The sequence below is a fragment of the Rhincodon typus genome, chromosome 18 (assembly GCF_021869965.1).
Source record: "Rhincodon typus isolate 14 chromosome 18, sRhiTyp1.1, whole genome shotgun sequence".
Classification (NCBI taxonomy): domain Eukaryota; kingdom Metazoa; phylum Chordata; class Chondrichthyes; order Orectolobiformes; family Rhincodontidae; genus Rhincodon; species Rhincodon typus.
The window spans coordinates 37,559,669-37,577,470 of record NC_063349.1 but is presented as its reverse complement, the minus strand read 5'-3'; the positions used below and the strand labels follow the sequence as shown (position 1 = coordinate 37,577,470).

At 40.1% G+C, this 17,802-nt stretch overlaps 1 protein-coding gene across 1 annotated transcript in view; it reads left to right on the top strand.

Annotated features, from left to right (window-relative positions):
• ppfia2 (PTPRF interacting protein alpha 2) overlaps window positions 1-17,802 on the top strand; it is a 349,413-nt gene that overhangs the window by 292,650 nt on the left and 38,961 nt on the right. Inside the window, exons 20-23 of the mRNA XM_048607917.1 lie at window positions 3,540-3,566; window positions 5,774-5,949; window positions 9,025-9,122; window positions 17,221-17,396. Coding sequence (XP_048463874.1) covers window positions 3,540-3,566; window positions 5,774-5,949; window positions 9,025-9,122; window positions 17,221-17,396 — 477 coding nt within the window. The remainder of the gene's footprint in view (window positions 1-3,539; window positions 3,567-5,773; window positions 5,950-9,024; window positions 9,123-17,220; window positions 17,397-17,802) is intronic.

Genomic DNA, 17,802 nt, shown 5'->3' with positions numbered 1-17,802 from the left:
GCAGTTCCTACTATCTCTGAGAAAATCCAGGATGTCTGCTTCCGCCAAATCATTAGAAGCAGTGGCAGCTTCATTCTCTGTCACTCTTTACTGAAAGAACAAACTAACATCTAGAATATCCAGTTGCAGCTGTGCTTTCCTTTACCATTGGTATCTTTTATGCCTGTTGCTTGTTGCAATCTTCTAAGAGAAATGAAAAATCTGCACTACCTTCCTGCGGTCCTAGAGCTGAAGTTCTGTGATGTAGATTGGTTCACAGCACACTGAAATCAATTCAGTTTCTTCTACAAATGCTAAACAAAGGTTCAAAACCACGAGTGCCTCTACTCAAAATGGAAGCGTGGTGATTAGGAATGACGTACATATTATTGGTGATCTCTCTCATTATAGTGAAATAGAACCTGCGTCTGCCCTCTGACTCTGATTTGAATAATTTAGCTTAAATCCAGCCAATTATCAAGTAAGTCAGAATCAGCCAATTTTAAATATGAAAATGACAAAGAATTAAAGTTGTATCCCACTGCTGGAGTTAGTGTGTACTTCCATTCCTAATATCTGAACAGTTGAGCCCCAGGAATCTGGAATTCCACCTGGAGTTCTCTGCTTTGATATAACTCAATGTTATGACATGATAACTGTGTATAAATCTGTAATACAGATCAAAATCATCATCGGAAATTGCTGGAAAAACTCTAGGTCTGGCAGCATCTGTCAAGAGAAAGCAAAGTTAACACTTCGGGTCCAGGGACACTTCTTCAGAACTGATTGTAGCTAGAATAAGATGCATGAAATTATTATGCACTAAGCAATTTCTAAGCAAACAAGCAAAACGTCAGCCTTCCTGCTCCTCTGATGCTGCTTGGCCTGCTGTGTTCATCCAGCTCTACACCTTGTTATCTAAGCATTAAGTAAATAGGGTTCCCAAGCAGAAAATGAGATGCTGTTCTTAGGCTGAGCTTCGCTGGAGCACTGTAGCAAGCCTGAAACAGATTTCGATCCAGGAACACAGTGTTGTATTGAAATGGCAGGCAACCAGAAGCTCAAGGCCATTTTTGTGGAAACAACATAGGTGTTGTGCAAAACAGTCACCCAGTCTGTGCTTCATCTCCCGAATGTAGAGAAGACCATGTTATGAACAGCAAATACAGTAGCCTAGATTGAGTAAAGTGCAGATAAATTGCTGCTTCACCTAGAAGGTATGTCTGGGACCTTGGACAGTGAGGAGATTTGCAGGGGAAGGTGCCATGGAGGTGTGGGGAGATTTGGAAGAAGTGTATCAAGGTGTCCCAGAGGGAATGGTCTCTGCGAAAGGTTGACAAGACAGAGGAGGAGAAAATGTATCTGGTGGTGGCATCCTGCTAGAGGTGGTGTAAATGGAATCTAATGATCCTTGGGATGTAGATGCTGGCCCCCAACAGCAAAAGAGTCCCCCTTATCCTCACTTACCATCCCATCTGAACTTCTGGTCGCCTGCCATTTCAACGCACATCATGTTACCTAGCCAACATCTCTATCTCGTGATCCAGCCATGCTCGACACCAGCTGGAAAAGCAACACCTCCTTTTCTGCTTGGGAACCTTGCAACCTTCCGGACTCAATATCAATTTCAGCAATTTTAGGGCTTAAGCACCTTTTCCTATGTCTTTCCCCCAACCCCCACATACCAGGCCTGGTCATCATATGGTCTACTACCACAAACAACCTGTTGTCAGCTACTAACAGTCCCCATTGGTAGTTATTGATTATCTCAGGCTGACCTTTATCCATTATTTTGTCTGCCTAACTGTTTTATTCTCCCTCTGGACTCCCATCTCCACTTATTATTTACTCCTCAACAAACTAGAACACCCCACCTCTTCTCTAGTGTATATACCAAACTTTTTCTAGTTACAATCAGTTCTGAAGAAAAGTCACTGGACCCAAAATGTTAACTTTGCTTCCTGTCAGCAGATGCTGCCAGACCTGTTGAGTTTTTCGAGCAATTTCTGATATTGTTTCTGATTTCCAGCATCCGCAGTTCTATGACTTAAGTCATCATATTTTTTCGTCTTTCTTATATCAATGTTCACTCTAAATCTCTTGTCTCCCCAAAGTGATAATCAATTAAAATCTTAATTTTCAAACATACTTGCTAATTTGTGGCCATAATAATAGATGTAATAAATTGCACCAGCCAACAACCTCAAACATATTTTTAAACAAACAATAACAGTGATAGTAAAATTAGATATTTATCGCAATATCTAAATTATGAAGTATTGAACTTGGGGCTATTTGAAAGCAAATTGAAATAACTCAGACAAAACTGAAGTTCCAGAGAAATGACTGGCAATTCTTGAATATTTCTGGGATGCTATATGAAATGTCACATTACAATTCTTGCATGTTTCTTTCAAATGTGTGTCACTTTCTGTCGTTAAGGAGATTGTTTATTTACATTGAATAACATACAGAATTCTGTTAGAACATGAGTGTAATGTGTTCAAGCTGATTATGCCTGAATAGGGCAGTCATAGTTTAGATAAAAGTCAATACAGATAAAAGTAAGATAATGCCTGTTCGTGGGGTGAATGAGGTGGTCACTTGTTGCTTTGAAGAGACAAATTTAAGCAGGTTAGAGAAACAACCTAATCTCGATGGGTTAGGTGAGTACAAATACATCAGTTACCAAGAGTTGTGTCACTTATTAGCAAGATCGTAAAAAGCCAAACTAAGCAATAGACTTTATTTCAAGAGGGATAGAATTTGATGTAACAGAAGTATGCCTCAATCAAAACTTGGTTAAACCAAACTTAAAGTAACATATGTAATTATGGTCACCTTATTGTAGTAAAGATATAGAGGCACTGGAGAGGGTGGAGGAAAGTTTTACAAGAATGTCCGAAATGTGTGGATACACATATCAGGAAAGAATTCAGAGGTTCACAGTCTTTTCTCTTGATCTTGATGGGTGATGTAACAGAGATCTTTAAAATTATTAAAGGTTTTGATAGATCAGATACAAAAAGAATGTTTCCTTTCGTGAAGAATAGCATTACCAAAGCCCATCAAAATAAAATGTTTACCAAGAGGTCCAACAGGGAATTGAGAAGAAACTTCTTTATCCAAAGAGTGTAAAGAATTTGGAACCTGTTACCAGAAGCAATGGTTCAAACAAATAGTGTAGATGCATTTTAAAGGGAACCTAGACAATAATTTGAGGAAGCAGGCAATATAGAAATATTTGAGAAAAGATCAGAGAATGCTTATGAACTGGTTACGCTGAATGGCCTGTTTCTGTTCTGTACATCTTCAGTAATAGTATGTATTCATGTAATAGTATTTACACAGTTTATGAAAACATTCAGGTGTACAGTATTTCATTTTGGAAGAATTTTTTTATATAATATTCCGGCTTACAGCTTTTTACAATTAGTTTAATAAACACTCATTGTGAAACTTTTTTGTTCATAAATACATATTTTACAATTTACGTTTAAGAATCATATAGCCTTTTAACTTTGCATTTTTATTAATTGTACTTTCTGGTAATTCTTAAGGAGTCTGAAGAAGGCAGTTGGGCTCAGGTAATGCATGTTAAAATACATAATTTAGTTTGAAGATTTTTAGTGCATATGTGGTTTACTCCTCAGTGTTATGAAATTGATTTTATAATGTACAGCGGAAAGCATCTTATGAGCAGTCCACTTTTTGTACGTTATGTTTAGTCAGACCATCGTTTCTAGTTTCAATACACTTGAAGTAGAATAACGTTTCTTATCTGCATGTACCTAAGAGAAACGGAAGACACACAGGCTGAAAATCTGTGGGGTTATTCCATTAACATAAATTCAGCAAAAAGCCTGTCATGAGTTTCTACTCCTAATCCTGGAAAGGTATCTGATGTCAAGTGGCTATTCTGTAAGAATAAAACATAGGCCTGAATTTTCACTGCAGAGTCGGAATATAATGTCAGAAAAATACTCCACAAATCTGACTCTGGAGAGTGTTTTGGACAGACAGATTTTCATTCTGGAGTGACAGGTGTTAATGTGAGTCAGTCCCATTGTTCTGAAGTACATTACAGAAGCAACAACAAGGGCTGCCAGATGTGGAACCAGGCTGTATGAAAAGCTGACCACAGTCCACTGACACTTTGTCTCAGCTGAAAATAAAACGAAGAACAGCAATCCAAACTTCACAGGTCACACACACCCTCTCTCCCCCCATTCATGTTCTCTCATTACTGCCATGTCAACTTATACTTCTCTACACACCCGCATGGCTCTTTATAGCCCTAATTTCAAATTATGCCTTTCTACCCACCCCAACATCCCTTTTACCCTCATGCCAACCTGCCTGATTATAACTTCTCTGCCAACTCAGTATCAACTTGTATTGACCCATGGACTTGGCAAAATGTCTTGTTCTTTTACTGTATATTTAGTAGACTTAGTTTCACAGGACCCCATTATATATTCAGACTTTGGTCCCACAAAGTATAAATGTGTTTCTTTGTCATGTAAAGTGATCACTTAATAAATTTTGGAGAATATCAATAAATGCTTAAGCAATAAATGCAAGATATCAATATATCAATGAAGTCAGATGGTTATGTTTGTATTTAGATGGCATATTTCTTAGAGTTGCTTTGACACATCTGGGAGTTCTTGACATCAATATTCCCACTTTCCATATTGTGCTGTTTCTCATATTTCTTTTCCCTAAACAACATCAACAATAAACAATGCAGTAAACATTAGTCCATAGCCTGTGCATGTGTGCTGTCAGGTGCAAAATTCTGTATGTACAATAAAACTGAATAGTGCACAGTTTAAAATTGTTGTGAATTGAATATAGACAGTAAAGAGAAAGTCAAAAATTCACAGTTCCTTATTTCCCTCTTCCTAGTTATTCTCCCACTTGCTTTGCTCTAGTAAGATTAATTATTTCAGGATATTTTTTAAAACTGCTTCTTCACTTGTGCTATTTACTTCTATATGTGTTGTGATTTTTAAAAATGTTTCCATTTTCTTAAGTTGATTGGATAGAATTTTTCACTGAAATTATACTTGGTACCCAACAATCCAAGCAGAATGCAATACATTTTCTAGCTGTTTAATGTTCATTGCCAGTTTCAAGATTCCAAATACATGTTGGTATTTTGTAGTGAAAATGCAAATAACAAAAGTATATCATTGGATTTATTTCCCTTCAATTGTGCCCTAATAATGTTGGACCTAGAAACACTGGTGTTTTCCTGGCATCCAGGGTTGCTCTAACAGTGGGAAGTGATCTATAAATTAACTTAGGGCTTTGGTCTGTGATAAGTATTTGATTAAGGTTTCTTTAAAAATGCAAAACTTTTCTACAGGCCAGAAAGACGATCAGCAGTGCTGCAACAGGCCATTTTCTACCAGCCCATATATGCAAAATAGTCTCACTAGTACCGTGGAAATTATTTCCCACAAATATAGTAATAATATGTCAAATATCTGCCATTACAATGTATCATTATGAAATGCTACTCAAATCCCTTATTAATAATTGTAATAATCACATTTTTCATTCAGATTTATCAATCAATCCTTGAAAGGTGGGAAGGGTTCAACACACTATAATGACAGAAATATTCCTATAATGCTACTTCTTGACATACTGCCACTGTTTACTCATGCTGTTGCTGAAATTAGGAAAAAGAAGGCTACATGGTTATGTGCTATCAACTATTTGTTTGTTAACTCATTTACGGGCGAATGAATTTGGATAAACTTATTCTTGCATTTTCTGTCAGACATTGGCTTATGGTGACATGAATCATGAATGGATTGGTAATGAATGGCTTCCTAGCCTAGGATTACCGCAGTATCGCAGCTACTTCATGGAATGCCTAGTAGATGCTAGAATGCTGGATCATTTGACAAAGAAAGATCTTCGTATTCATTTAAAAATGGTGGATAGCTTTCACCGGTATGTTTGATTTTTTAAAAAATTCTCTCTCCTTATGTAAAATAAACTGTTTTGTAGTTATGGAAGTTCATTTTTATTTATTAATGGGTTGACTTCAAGAGTTAAAATCTACAGATCCTCCAGTACATTCCTACCAAAAGTTATATGCTGTGCCCCAAACTCATGGCATTCTCCAGCAGAGCTCTGCCTGCTCCAAAGAACATTACTGACGTAAGAGGAGACAAAACTAGGAAGGAAGGAATGCATTTTAGTCATCCAAGGCTGGTAAGAGAACAGTGATTCTGTGTCACCATTTGAACACAGGTGAGCCAGCCCATTTTCTGATGGTTGTGGGACCCAACTTGGCGCTCTGGTCTGGATTGCACTCTAGATCCCCAAAGATTTGAAAAATGCTGGCTGCATTTTTCAGCCACCTGCTAACAGGGGCCAATGCCCAATTTGTTGTTTCTGCAGTACAGAAATTAGATACTGCTGTCTGAAGTCTGTAACCTTGGAGAGTTCTTCAAATGTAACAATTGTGATGTGAAAATCCACCTGTATATTTAAATTCCTGAAGCTTTGGTGTGATCATCACCAGAGATCATTGACATGCAGATTCCAACAGGTAACCCATAATCAAAGACTCTTTGATTTTCAAGGCCAAAATATCCATCTGCTTAATTATGATCAACATTTGCCTAACCCATAATCAACATTCCTACCAAAAGGGGTGTAAATCCTCAACAGCAGAGAGGCAAGTGCGAGGCTGGAAGGAGATACAGTAATCAGAAAAAGCAAGTTCAAGAGACAGGTCAAGCTGGAACAGGACAGGGAGCGAGGAATGCCTGTTGGATTAATTTGCACCTATTTCGATGCAAGAGGGCTGATAGGTAAGGCCGATGACTCAGGTCGTGGATAGGTATGTGGGGCTGGGATATTATAGCCATTGCAAAAACATGGCTAAGGGAGGAACAGGGCTAGCAGCTTAATGTGCCAGGGTACAGGTGCTTTAGGTGTGACAGAGGTGGAGGAAAGAGGGGAGGGGGGGTTGCAGTTTTGATTAAGGGGAGTATCACAGCAATAGTCAGAGGTGAAATAACTGAGGCATCATTCATTGAGGCTTTGTGGGTGGAGGTAAAAAATAAGAATGGGATGGTGATGTTATTGGGGTTGTACTATAGGCCCCAAAATAGTCAACGGGAATTAGAGGAGCAAGTATGCGGAGACTTGCAGGAGAAATAGGGCTGTCACAGTGGGAGATTTTAATTTTCCTAACATAGATTGGGACTGACATAGTGTTAAGGGCTTAGATGGGGTGGAATTTGTTAAATGTATTCAGAAAAGTTTCCTCAAGCAGTACATAGAGGGTCCTACTGGGGAAGGGGCGAAACTCAACCTACTTTTGGGAAATAGGGCAGGATAGGTGACTGAGGTGACAGTGGGGGAGCACTTTGGGACCAGTGACCATAGTTCTATTAATTTTAAAATAGCTATGGAGAAGGTCAAAATTGGTCCACAGTTTCAAGTTCTAAATTGGAGCAAGGCAAATTTTAATGGAATTAAACAGGAGCTTACAGGGGTTGATTGGAGTTGCAGGGATTGTTTGCAGGCAAAGGGACCTCTGGTAAGTTGGAGGCCTTTAAAAGTATAATAGCTAGAGTTCAAGGTCTCTATGTTCCTGTGAGGGTGAAGGGCAAGGTTGTCAGGAGTCGGGAACCCTGGATGATAAGGGATATTGGGGCTTTGACCAGAAAAAAAGGAGGCATGGCTCAGGAACAGGCAGCTGGGATCAAGGGAATCCCTGGAGGTATATAGGGGATACAGTAATTTACTGAAGAAGGAAATCAGAACGGCAGAAAGGGGGCAAAGATAGCTTTGGCTAAGAAGATTAGGGTGAATCAAAAGAGATCCTTTAAGTACATTAAAAGAAAAAGAATAACCAGACAGAGAATAGGATCCCTCAAGGACCAAAGTGGACATGTATGTGTGGAACCACAGGAGATGGGTGAGGTTCTCAATGAAGACTTGGGAACTTGGGAAGTTAGTGGCAATATCTTGGGGACACGTAGAGTAGGTGTTGGAAGTATTAGAATGTATGAAGTTGGATAAAGCTCCTGATCAGATATATCCAAGAACCCTGCAAGAGTCTAGAGAAGAAGTTGCAGGGCATCATCATGAGCCATGGGTGAGGTCCCGGACGATTGGAGGGCAATGAATGTTGTGCCCTTATTCAAGAAGTGGAGGTGCCAATGTCGGACTGGGGTGGACAAGGTCAGAAATCACATGACATCAGGTTACAATCCAACAGGTTTATTTGAAAACACAAGCTTTCAGATTCTTACTCCTGCAGATGTAAGTGTCAGACACATAATTTATTAGTAAAAGATCAAAGGGTCACACCACTGATGAGGATATACTAAACAAACGTAAGATGCTGTTAAATCTTTAATCAGTTAGAAGGTTTTAATTACTATGTATATGTAAATCCCCAAATTCCTTTGAAGTCACTGTCCTGAGAGAACTAAAGGTTTTATCAGCGTAACGAAGGGGTGACATTTTAGGTCAGACAATGCGTGTTAAGCGTGAGGCCTTGTTTAGAATCTGTTTGTGTTTTGGTTTGGAGTCAAACTGGTTTTATTTCTGAAGTAGGAATTTGTAAAATACAACATTGACTGACTGTCTATAAATTGTGTGCTTTTTGAAGAAAATAGCATGTGTCTGCAAATACAGATTCACCCCATAGATTTTTGTGTGTGTGTGTGTGTGTGTGTGGTTGAGGCGGGTACATTAACAACATTTAAAAGGCATTTCGACGAATACATGGATAAGGAAATGTTTAGAAGGATATGGGCCAAGTGCTGGGAAATGGGGTTAGCATGGATGGACATTTTGGTCGACATGGACCAGTTTGGTCTGAAGGGCGTGTCTCCGTGCTGTAGTACTCTATGACTGTAAGGGCTCTTTGATTTTCAAGGCCAAAATATTCATCCGCTCATTTATTATCAACATTTGCCTGACTACTTTTTGAATTTTATTAATTTATTTTGAAAGCAACTTGCAAATAATTGTCAAAATTGTTGTATTGTTCTTGTTCAGGACAAGTCTACAGTATGGTATTATGTGCTTGAAACGGTTGAACTATGATCGAAAAGAACTGGAGAAGAGAAGAGAATTAAGCCAACATGAAATTAAAGGTGAGAGATCTATTACTGCTGTTTGAAAACAAGTGGTCATTAGACATTTGCCTTTTGATTAATGGAAATATTTTATATGTGTAAAATATGTGGTATTCCTCACAATAGGTCAGAATGTATGTTGAAGTACTATGTAGAAAATCTAATAGAAGCATGAGAAGTAATTAGTTTAATATTTCCGGGGACCATTGCTATGCATACGAATTTTAATATATTATATAATATGTGCCGCTGCTTATGTTTCATTTTTGAATTTATTTATGGATCTATACAGTAGTCTATGTTTAGAAATGCTTAAATTCCCATTAAAATACTGATATATATACTTTTAAAACATTTTTATAAATACTTTTAAAAACTCACTGTCCTTTGAATGTCAGCGGGCTAATAGAGTACCCAAAGATATTCACCTCCAGCTATGAAAGAGAAATACGAAAGCAACAAATTTCAGATGACAGGGCCTTAAGTTGAGTAAGTCAGAAACCTTCAAATGTGTCTCACACGAAAACCAGGAGGTTTTCAGAGGCTATCAAACCTATGTAATAGTTCATGGGACGCTTCAAATTCCAGGGCGATTCTTGCAGAGTCAGTAGTGTTGGGACATCCGTAAGGCTCTGACAAGCAACTCTAGTCTATGCCTCAGCAATGGCAATCTTCTAATCAGAAGAGCTGGGTGACTGTATTTACATAATTATCTATGCTCTTTTCTCTTTCTTCCTCCTTCATTGATATTCCGAATTATTGATTCCCCATAAAGAAAGTCATGTTCTAAATAAGCACTAAAAAGATTTTTTTGTTAATCTGGAAATATGAGGTCAGGGAGTATTTGTGGAGAGAGGAAAAAATTAATATTTCAAATTGTTATACTAACAATAGGTCATCAATCTGAATTGTTAATTCTGTTTCTCTCCGCAAAAGTGCTGTCTGGCAGGCTGAGTATTTTCAATGTTTTCTGTTTTATTTTCAGATTTTTATCATCCGCAGCTTTTCACTTTTCAAAATAAGAACTCCTCAGTCTGAATAAAGATTAACATTTTATAGGGAGGAGGCAGTAACAGAATTCGTACCTCCCACCCCTATCTGCCTTTCATGGGGACCGCTCACTCCGCAACTCCCATATCCGCTCCTCACTCCCCACTAATCCCATCACACCCGGCACCTTTCCCTGCAACCGCAGGAAGTGCTACATCTGCCCCTACACCTACCCCTCACCTCCATCCAAGGCCCAAAGCAAACTTTCCGTATCCAACTGGGGTTCACCTGTATATCCTCCAACCTGGTCTGCACTCTGTACGCAAGAATCGACAACACCTTCCGGCCGTTAACCATTTAACTCTTCTTCCCACTTCCTTGATGACATGTCCATCCTGGGCCTCCTCCAATACCACAATGACGCCACATGCAAACTGGAGGAGCAACGCCTCATACTCTGCGTCAGGAGCCTACAGCCCGATATCCTGAACATAGAATTCACCAGTTTTAAAATCTCCCCACCCCGGCCTCATGCCACGTCCAAACCTTCCTCTCATCCCCCCCTTCTTGACCTGATACAACCTGTCTATCTTCTTCCCCACCTATTCGTCCCACCCTTCCCACCGACCAATCCCCACTACCCCCATCTGCATCCACCTATCACAAACGCACCTACCTTACCCCAGCCCCACCCCTTGTCCCTCTTTATTTCCCAGCTCCCTTCCCCCTCCCCAGTTCTGAAGAAGGGTCCCAACCTGAAACGTCAACTTTCCTACTCCTCTGATGCTGCCTGATCTGCTGTGTTCCTCCAGCTCCACACTGTGTTGAACAGAATACCTAACTATCAGATTGAAATTCTCCTCTGCAAATGACAATTGCACATTAAAAAGGGGCCTTAAATCTGGGATGGAAATAAGAGGACATGAAAACATGTGAACTCGGAATATAAAATGTATCTTCGTGCCAGTTTAACAATGGTAGTTCAAACAAAACAAAATGTATCTGTTAGTCACTCACTCAAAAATAACTCCTTACCATGTTTTAATAACTATTTAGTGAATATTTAAGAACTAGAGGATATCGTTATGTATTTGTAAACTTTCGACTCTGTAAACCAGGCACAAAACATAACACTTTTCTAGTGCTCTTTATGAGGTTTTCTGGAGCACTCCTATTAGATTTTTGGAGGCAATGTTTTGGTTTTCGGGGCTCCTTTCTCATTCTCACAAACTTATTCATTAGGGTGATGCAGTCATGTTGTAACAATACTTCTGTATGACGTATCGGGTATTTGGAATCACATAGAAACAGAATTAGAAGAATTCAATAATATCTTCAATGATCATTAACCTTCCGTTAAATGTAAAGCTGCAACACTCAAGTGAAGTATTAATTTCCTAGAATGACACAATATTTAAATTGGCACATTACAACTGTCATAAATTGATAACACAGACTACAGAAGAAGCCATCGCCGAAAACAACTGTTCCACAGACTTTCGAAGTCATAGCTAATGAATTTCAATAAAATGGACAAAAACAGGAATATTTTAACCAGGCTATTACTACTTTTTTTTTTAACGGCATCTCGAAACACAACTTCTGATTCAAGTTTAACAATCACAGCCACTACATTTTCCCCATATAGTAGCTCCTGAAGTTATGCAGCCTTAAGTTAAGATTTCACATTCATTTTTAAGTAATTCTTTACCTCAGTGATTTCAAGAATTTCTGGCAGATGTTCATCTTCGCCCCCAGCAGTCCTCCCCAGTGGATCAGACAGATGCCCTCACCCTGACATAAGCGCAGGACCTAGCAAAAAAAACAGACCCCAGCTGAAGCCCCAGCTTGAAGCCCACAGGCCGGTAAAAAGCTTCAGCTAATGACCACAGGCAATCTCATGTGCTCTAGCCCTTGGCATACCCTAACTCCAGCAAGAGCCTCAGCTCCCTGCCTTTGGCAAAAGGCACCGCCCCTTCAAATTACAAGACCTCTGCAAAAGGCAGAAAAATAATTATAGAAAATAAGGTGATGGAAGATGAATTGAACAGGTATTTTTCATTAGTATTCACTCTGGATGTTACTAGTACCATCCCAGAAATAGCTGTAAATTAAGAAATGAAAAGGAAGGAGGAACTCAGAAAAATTACTATCACCAGGGACGTGGTACCTATAAATCATTGGGGGTGCAAGCTGACAAATCCTCAGATCCTAGGGTCTTAAAAGTAGTGGCTAATCAGATAATTGATACATTCGTTCCAATTTTCTAAAATTCCCTAGACGTGGAGAAGGTTCCATTAGATTGGAAAATAGTGAATGTAACCTTTTTATTCAAAGACTGACAGAGACAGAAAGCAAGGAACTGCAGGCCAGTTAGCTTAACATCTATCATTGGGATCCTCTTTGGCCACAGGTGAGGTCCCAAAGTACTGGAGAATAGCCAATGTTATCTCATTGTTTAAGAAGGGTGGCAGAGGTAATCCAGGAAATTACAGGCCTGTGAACCTCACATTGGTGGTAGGGAAATTATAAGAAAACATTTTCAGAGATAAGATCTGTAATCATTTAGGAGCAAATGGACTTATTGATGGTGGACAGCATGGTTTTGTGCGGGAGAGTTCGTGCCTCACTAACTTGATTTAGTTTTTTGAGGAGGTGACGAAGATGATTGGTGAGGGAAAAACAGTTGCTATTGTCTACATGGACTTCAGTAAAGCCTTTGACAAGGTCTCTCAGAGCAGACTGGTATAAAAAGTGTAGCCACACAGTATCAGGGGTGAGCTGGCAAGTTGGATACAGAACTGGCTTAGTCATAGGAGACAGAGGGTAGCGGTGGAAGGATGCTTTTCGGAATGGAGAGTTGTGACAAGTGGTGTTCCACAGGAATCAGTGCTGGAACCTCTGCTATTTGTGATCTATGTTTGACCATGATTTGGATGAAAATGTGGCTGGTCTAATTAGTAAATTTGCAGACGAAGAAAAGAGTCACAGATAGTGAGGAGAATTGTCACAGGATACAGCGGGATTTAGATCAGTTGCAGGCATGGGCAGAAAAACGGCAGATAGAGTTTAATAGAAGAAAATGTGAGGTGATGCATTTTGGAAGGTCAAGCGTAGGTGGAAATTATACAGTGAATGGCAGAAACCTTAGGAGTATTGCTATGCAGAGGGATGTGGGTGTGCAGGTCCACAGATCACTGAAGGTGGCAGTGCAGGTAGATAATGTAGTAAAAATGCCTAATGCATGCTTGCCTTCATTGGAAGGGGCATTGAGTATAAAGATAGGCCAGTTATGCTGCAGCTTTATAGAACTTTAGTTCGGCCATACTTGGAATATTGTGTATCGTTCTGGTCACCACACTACCAGAATGATGTGGATGCTTTGGAGACGGTACCGAAAAGGTTTACCAGGATGTTGCCTGGTATGGGGGATTTTAGCTATGAGGAAAGGTTGGACAGATTAGGTTTGTTTTCACTGGAACGCAGGAGGTTGTGGGGCGACTTGATAGAAGTTTATAAGATTGTGAATGGCATGGATAGAGTGGAAAGTATGATGTGTTTTCCCAGATTGGAGGGGCCAATTACTAGTGGAGACATGTTCAAGGTGGTGGGGTGGTGGTGGGGTGGGGTGGGGGTGGATGGGGGGAGGTGGGTGGTGGGGGTGATGTAGTGAAGTTTAAAAGAGATGTGCAAGGCAAGTTTTTCACACAAAGGGTGGTGAGTGCCTGGAACGTGCTGACAGAAGGTGGTGGAAGCAGACATAATAGCAGCATTCAAGAAGCACATGGATGAATACATGACCAGGAAGGGAATAGAGGGATATGGATCCTGCAAGTGAAGACCGTGTTAGTATGGAAGGTCAAAATTTGTCAGCGCAGGCTAGGAGGGCCGAAAGGCCTGTTCCTGTGCAGTATTGTTCTTTGTTCTTTGGGAAGCTGTTCGAAGCTACTATTAAAGATGTTATAGCAAGGCACTTAGAAAAGTTCAAGGTAATCAGGCAGAATCAGCATGATTTTGTGAAATCGTGATTAACCAATTTACTGGAGTTACTTGAGGATGTAATAAATGCAATGGATAGAGGGCAACAGTGGATGTACTATAGATTTCCAGAAGTCATTTGATTAGGTCCCACAACAAAGCTTGTTTGGGAAAATAAAAGCTCATGATGCAGAGGGTAATGTGTCACTGGATAGAAGATTGGCTAGCTTTCAGGAAACAAAGGTTAGGCATAACTGTGTAATGGCATTGAAAGGTAAGGCACGATGCTGCAAGCATACAGGTAGGTGCTAAGTGAGTGAGTACTCAGGGATCAAATGAGCTGTCCTGCAATCCAGACTGGTCCAATCTGTGAGCTGAGGGCATGTCCATGTGTGTAAAGTAACTCCGCTGAAGCTATTTAATATGAGTTGCTAGTGCACCCTGCAATACAACACTGACCTTCTTGAATGACCTGCAAGTGTATTGAAGAGTTTGATAATGGCCATGCGAAGTTGGCAAATTCTGTGTGCCAGTGTCGATGAATGAGGGATCTGTGTGGTTGTTGCCCATGAATCATGCCCTGAGAGGCATTTTGGTCCTAAGCAATATAGACACCCTTCAGATTAAGCAACAAGCTGAAGTTGCCACGTACCCACTCTCATTTCCATGTCTAGTTTTCTCAGCATCATCACATTTAGCATGTTTGTTAAGATAGGAGGCTAATAATGAGTCGAGTTGGTCCACTAATAAGGCATGAAACAAGCAATAATCTTTCTTAATTGGCAAAGTGCCACTGCCTAGTGAGAAAAATACCACACTACTTGTCAAAATCATAAAAGATGGAGCGAGATGGTCCCAATGTTGAGATAGGCCTTGCTTAACTTCTTTCCAGATACTGCCATGTTTCTCAGCATAGCCTACATCACTCAGACCCCTATAAGATTGTACCCATTAGCCCTAACCCAGCTGTCTACAATGCCCATGCTCACCCTCATTTCATAGAACATAGGACATTACAGCGCAGTACAGGCCCTTCGGCCCTCGATGTTGCGCCGACCTGTGAAACCAATCTGAAGCCCATCTAACCTAAACTATTCCATTATCATCCATATGTTTATCCAATGACCATTTAAATGCCCTTAAAGTGGGCGAGTCTACTATTTTTGCAGGCAGGGCATTCCACACCCTTACTACTCTCTGAGTAAAGAACCTACCTCTGACATCTGTCCTATATCTATCACCCCTCAATTTAAAGCTATGTCCCCTCGTGCTAGCCATCACCATCCGAGGAAAAAGGCTCCCACTGTCCACCCTATCTAATCCTCTGATCATCTTGTATGTCTCTATCAAGTCACCAATTAACCTTCTTGACATTGTTCGTCGCTGTTCACCCCACAAAAATGCTGAACCCTCCTCACCCCTGCACACACTTCCGGAATGCTGACTCTTCTCACAGCAGCCAGACTTAAATCAGAGATCCAGAAAGTGTATCAAGAGAGGAGTTTCCAGGAGGGTTGAGCATTTGCTGCCAAGGGAATGGGTAAGCAATGTTGGATGTGTCAAAGAGATGAGATATTGAACTTTGTTGGTATTGGGGGGTGAAGAAATCTAAGAGGGGAATATCACTGCATTAACATTGCATTAACAGAGCTGTTAACATTGTTGGGAGGGAACTCAACATTGTAGGATGTACATGGTTGCCTTTGTGCTTTGACAGTCCAGTTGATTTATTTAGAATTCCACATTATACCTGCTATGTAAAATTCTAATTAACTTGTGCAGAAATCGGGCTAAATGTAGTGCAAATATCCCATGTCTCCACTGTTCTGCCTACCTGATCCCAAAGTCATAAGAATCATGAAGTCTACTGGGCAGAGCAAAACTGGCAATCAGTAGATTAAATTCCTGCATAAATCATGTGGATGTGCATGTGTTGGGACTTCCTCAGGAACCCAGTGTACATCAGTGAGTTAAGTTGGGTTGACGGCTTATTCTCATATCTAGAATATTCAGGATGTAGTGCATGCTGAGGGACGTTTTGGTGGAATTAGGCACTCAATGAGAGGGACCAAGATCAGGACTGAGGTAAGTTACATTTGTTTCAAAGTTTTTCTGGATTCAGAAGCAGCATGAATTTTATGATGGCCACAGGGCCCATGGGTAAGCATGTTGCCTGATACCTCCCCCACAGCTGGGAGAGTTGCAGCAAAGCAGTACGACACTGAATACCATGGCAGTGCCTCTGCATTTGCCACTTACCCACCCTGCTGCACTCCATCTGCAATTTTCTGACAAATTCTATTCCATTGAGGTGGCAATCATTCCTGTAACTCACTCCAATTCCTGCATCCTGAGGTAGGTAGCATGTCATTGATGTGTTGATTTGACTGAGCTGAGTGCAGAGATGCAATCTGCAGCGAATGCTGAACATGCAGATAAGACTCGGAGACTTTTAGTTTGAACACATGAAGTACCAAGTCTGGCTGTGACCAAAATCTACCTTTCTGACATTATCTTGCTTTCATCAGTTGAGCATGGATAATTACTTACAAAATTTACTAGTCAAACTGTTGACTTTGCCATTTGACTCTTTTAAGGAATATCTTAGTGATTGGCACTGCTGCCAGGGACCCGGGTTTGATTCCAGCCCTGGGTGACTGTCTGTGTGGAGTTCTCCCCATGTTTGCACGGGTTTCTGCCAAGTGCTCTCGTTTGCTCCCACAGTCCAAAAATGTGCGGGTTAGGTGGATTAGCCATGGTAAATGTGGAGTTACAAGGATGGAAAGTGGGGAGCTGGGTCTAGATAGGATGCTGTTTGGAAGGTCGGTGCCGACTCGATGGATCAAATGGCCTCTTTCCTCACTATAGGGATTCTGTGATTCTATATAACTGTGATGCATTAATTATGATCTCTGGGATATTTGAATGGTGAAAAATGGTAAAGTTATAGCCTGATAGAAGACAGATGCATTACACATTGAGATATAACAAAGCCAGAGAAAAAAATTAAAGCATTTGAAAATCAGGGTATCAATTCTTTTGCAGTATAGATTGAAATAGAAGAGACTGCACCCTTTAAGTTAAAAATTAAATCTTAATAAAATATAAAAGAAAGTTTATGCTCATGTTACAGTTTCACATTTTTTAGATGCAATAGTGTGGAGCAATGACCGTGTAATCAGGTGGATACTGTCCATTGGCCTTCGAGACTATGCAAACAACCTCATGGAAAGTGGTGTTCATGGAGCACTCCTAGCCTTGGATGAAAACTTTGACTATAGCAGTTTGGCTTTAATACTTCAAATTCCCACTCAAAACACACAGGTAAACTTAACCCAATTTCATTTACCCTAAAGAGAATCTTTGAGTGTTTGATTTTAAAGTAGCAATTTCACTCTTATTCATTGGAAAATATTTCAGCCTTAAGTTAAGATAATGTATTAGTTTTACAGACATTTTGTTTCTGATAGCTAAATTTGATTCAGACTGACATAGTTCTGCTCTGTTGTTACTTAAAGAATTTCTTAAGTACCTAAAGTATTCAAGGTTCTCAAGCAATATTTCTCATATTCATGCACAATTAATAATTAAATGGGCATGTTTTCTCAAGAAGGGGATCAGTGTGGGTAGTGAAATTATTCATCCAGTTTTGGTTGATTCGAATCTAAGATGAAAGTACTGTGCACCTGGCCTTTGCCATTCTTGATCTGGCAATATACGGAAATAATGT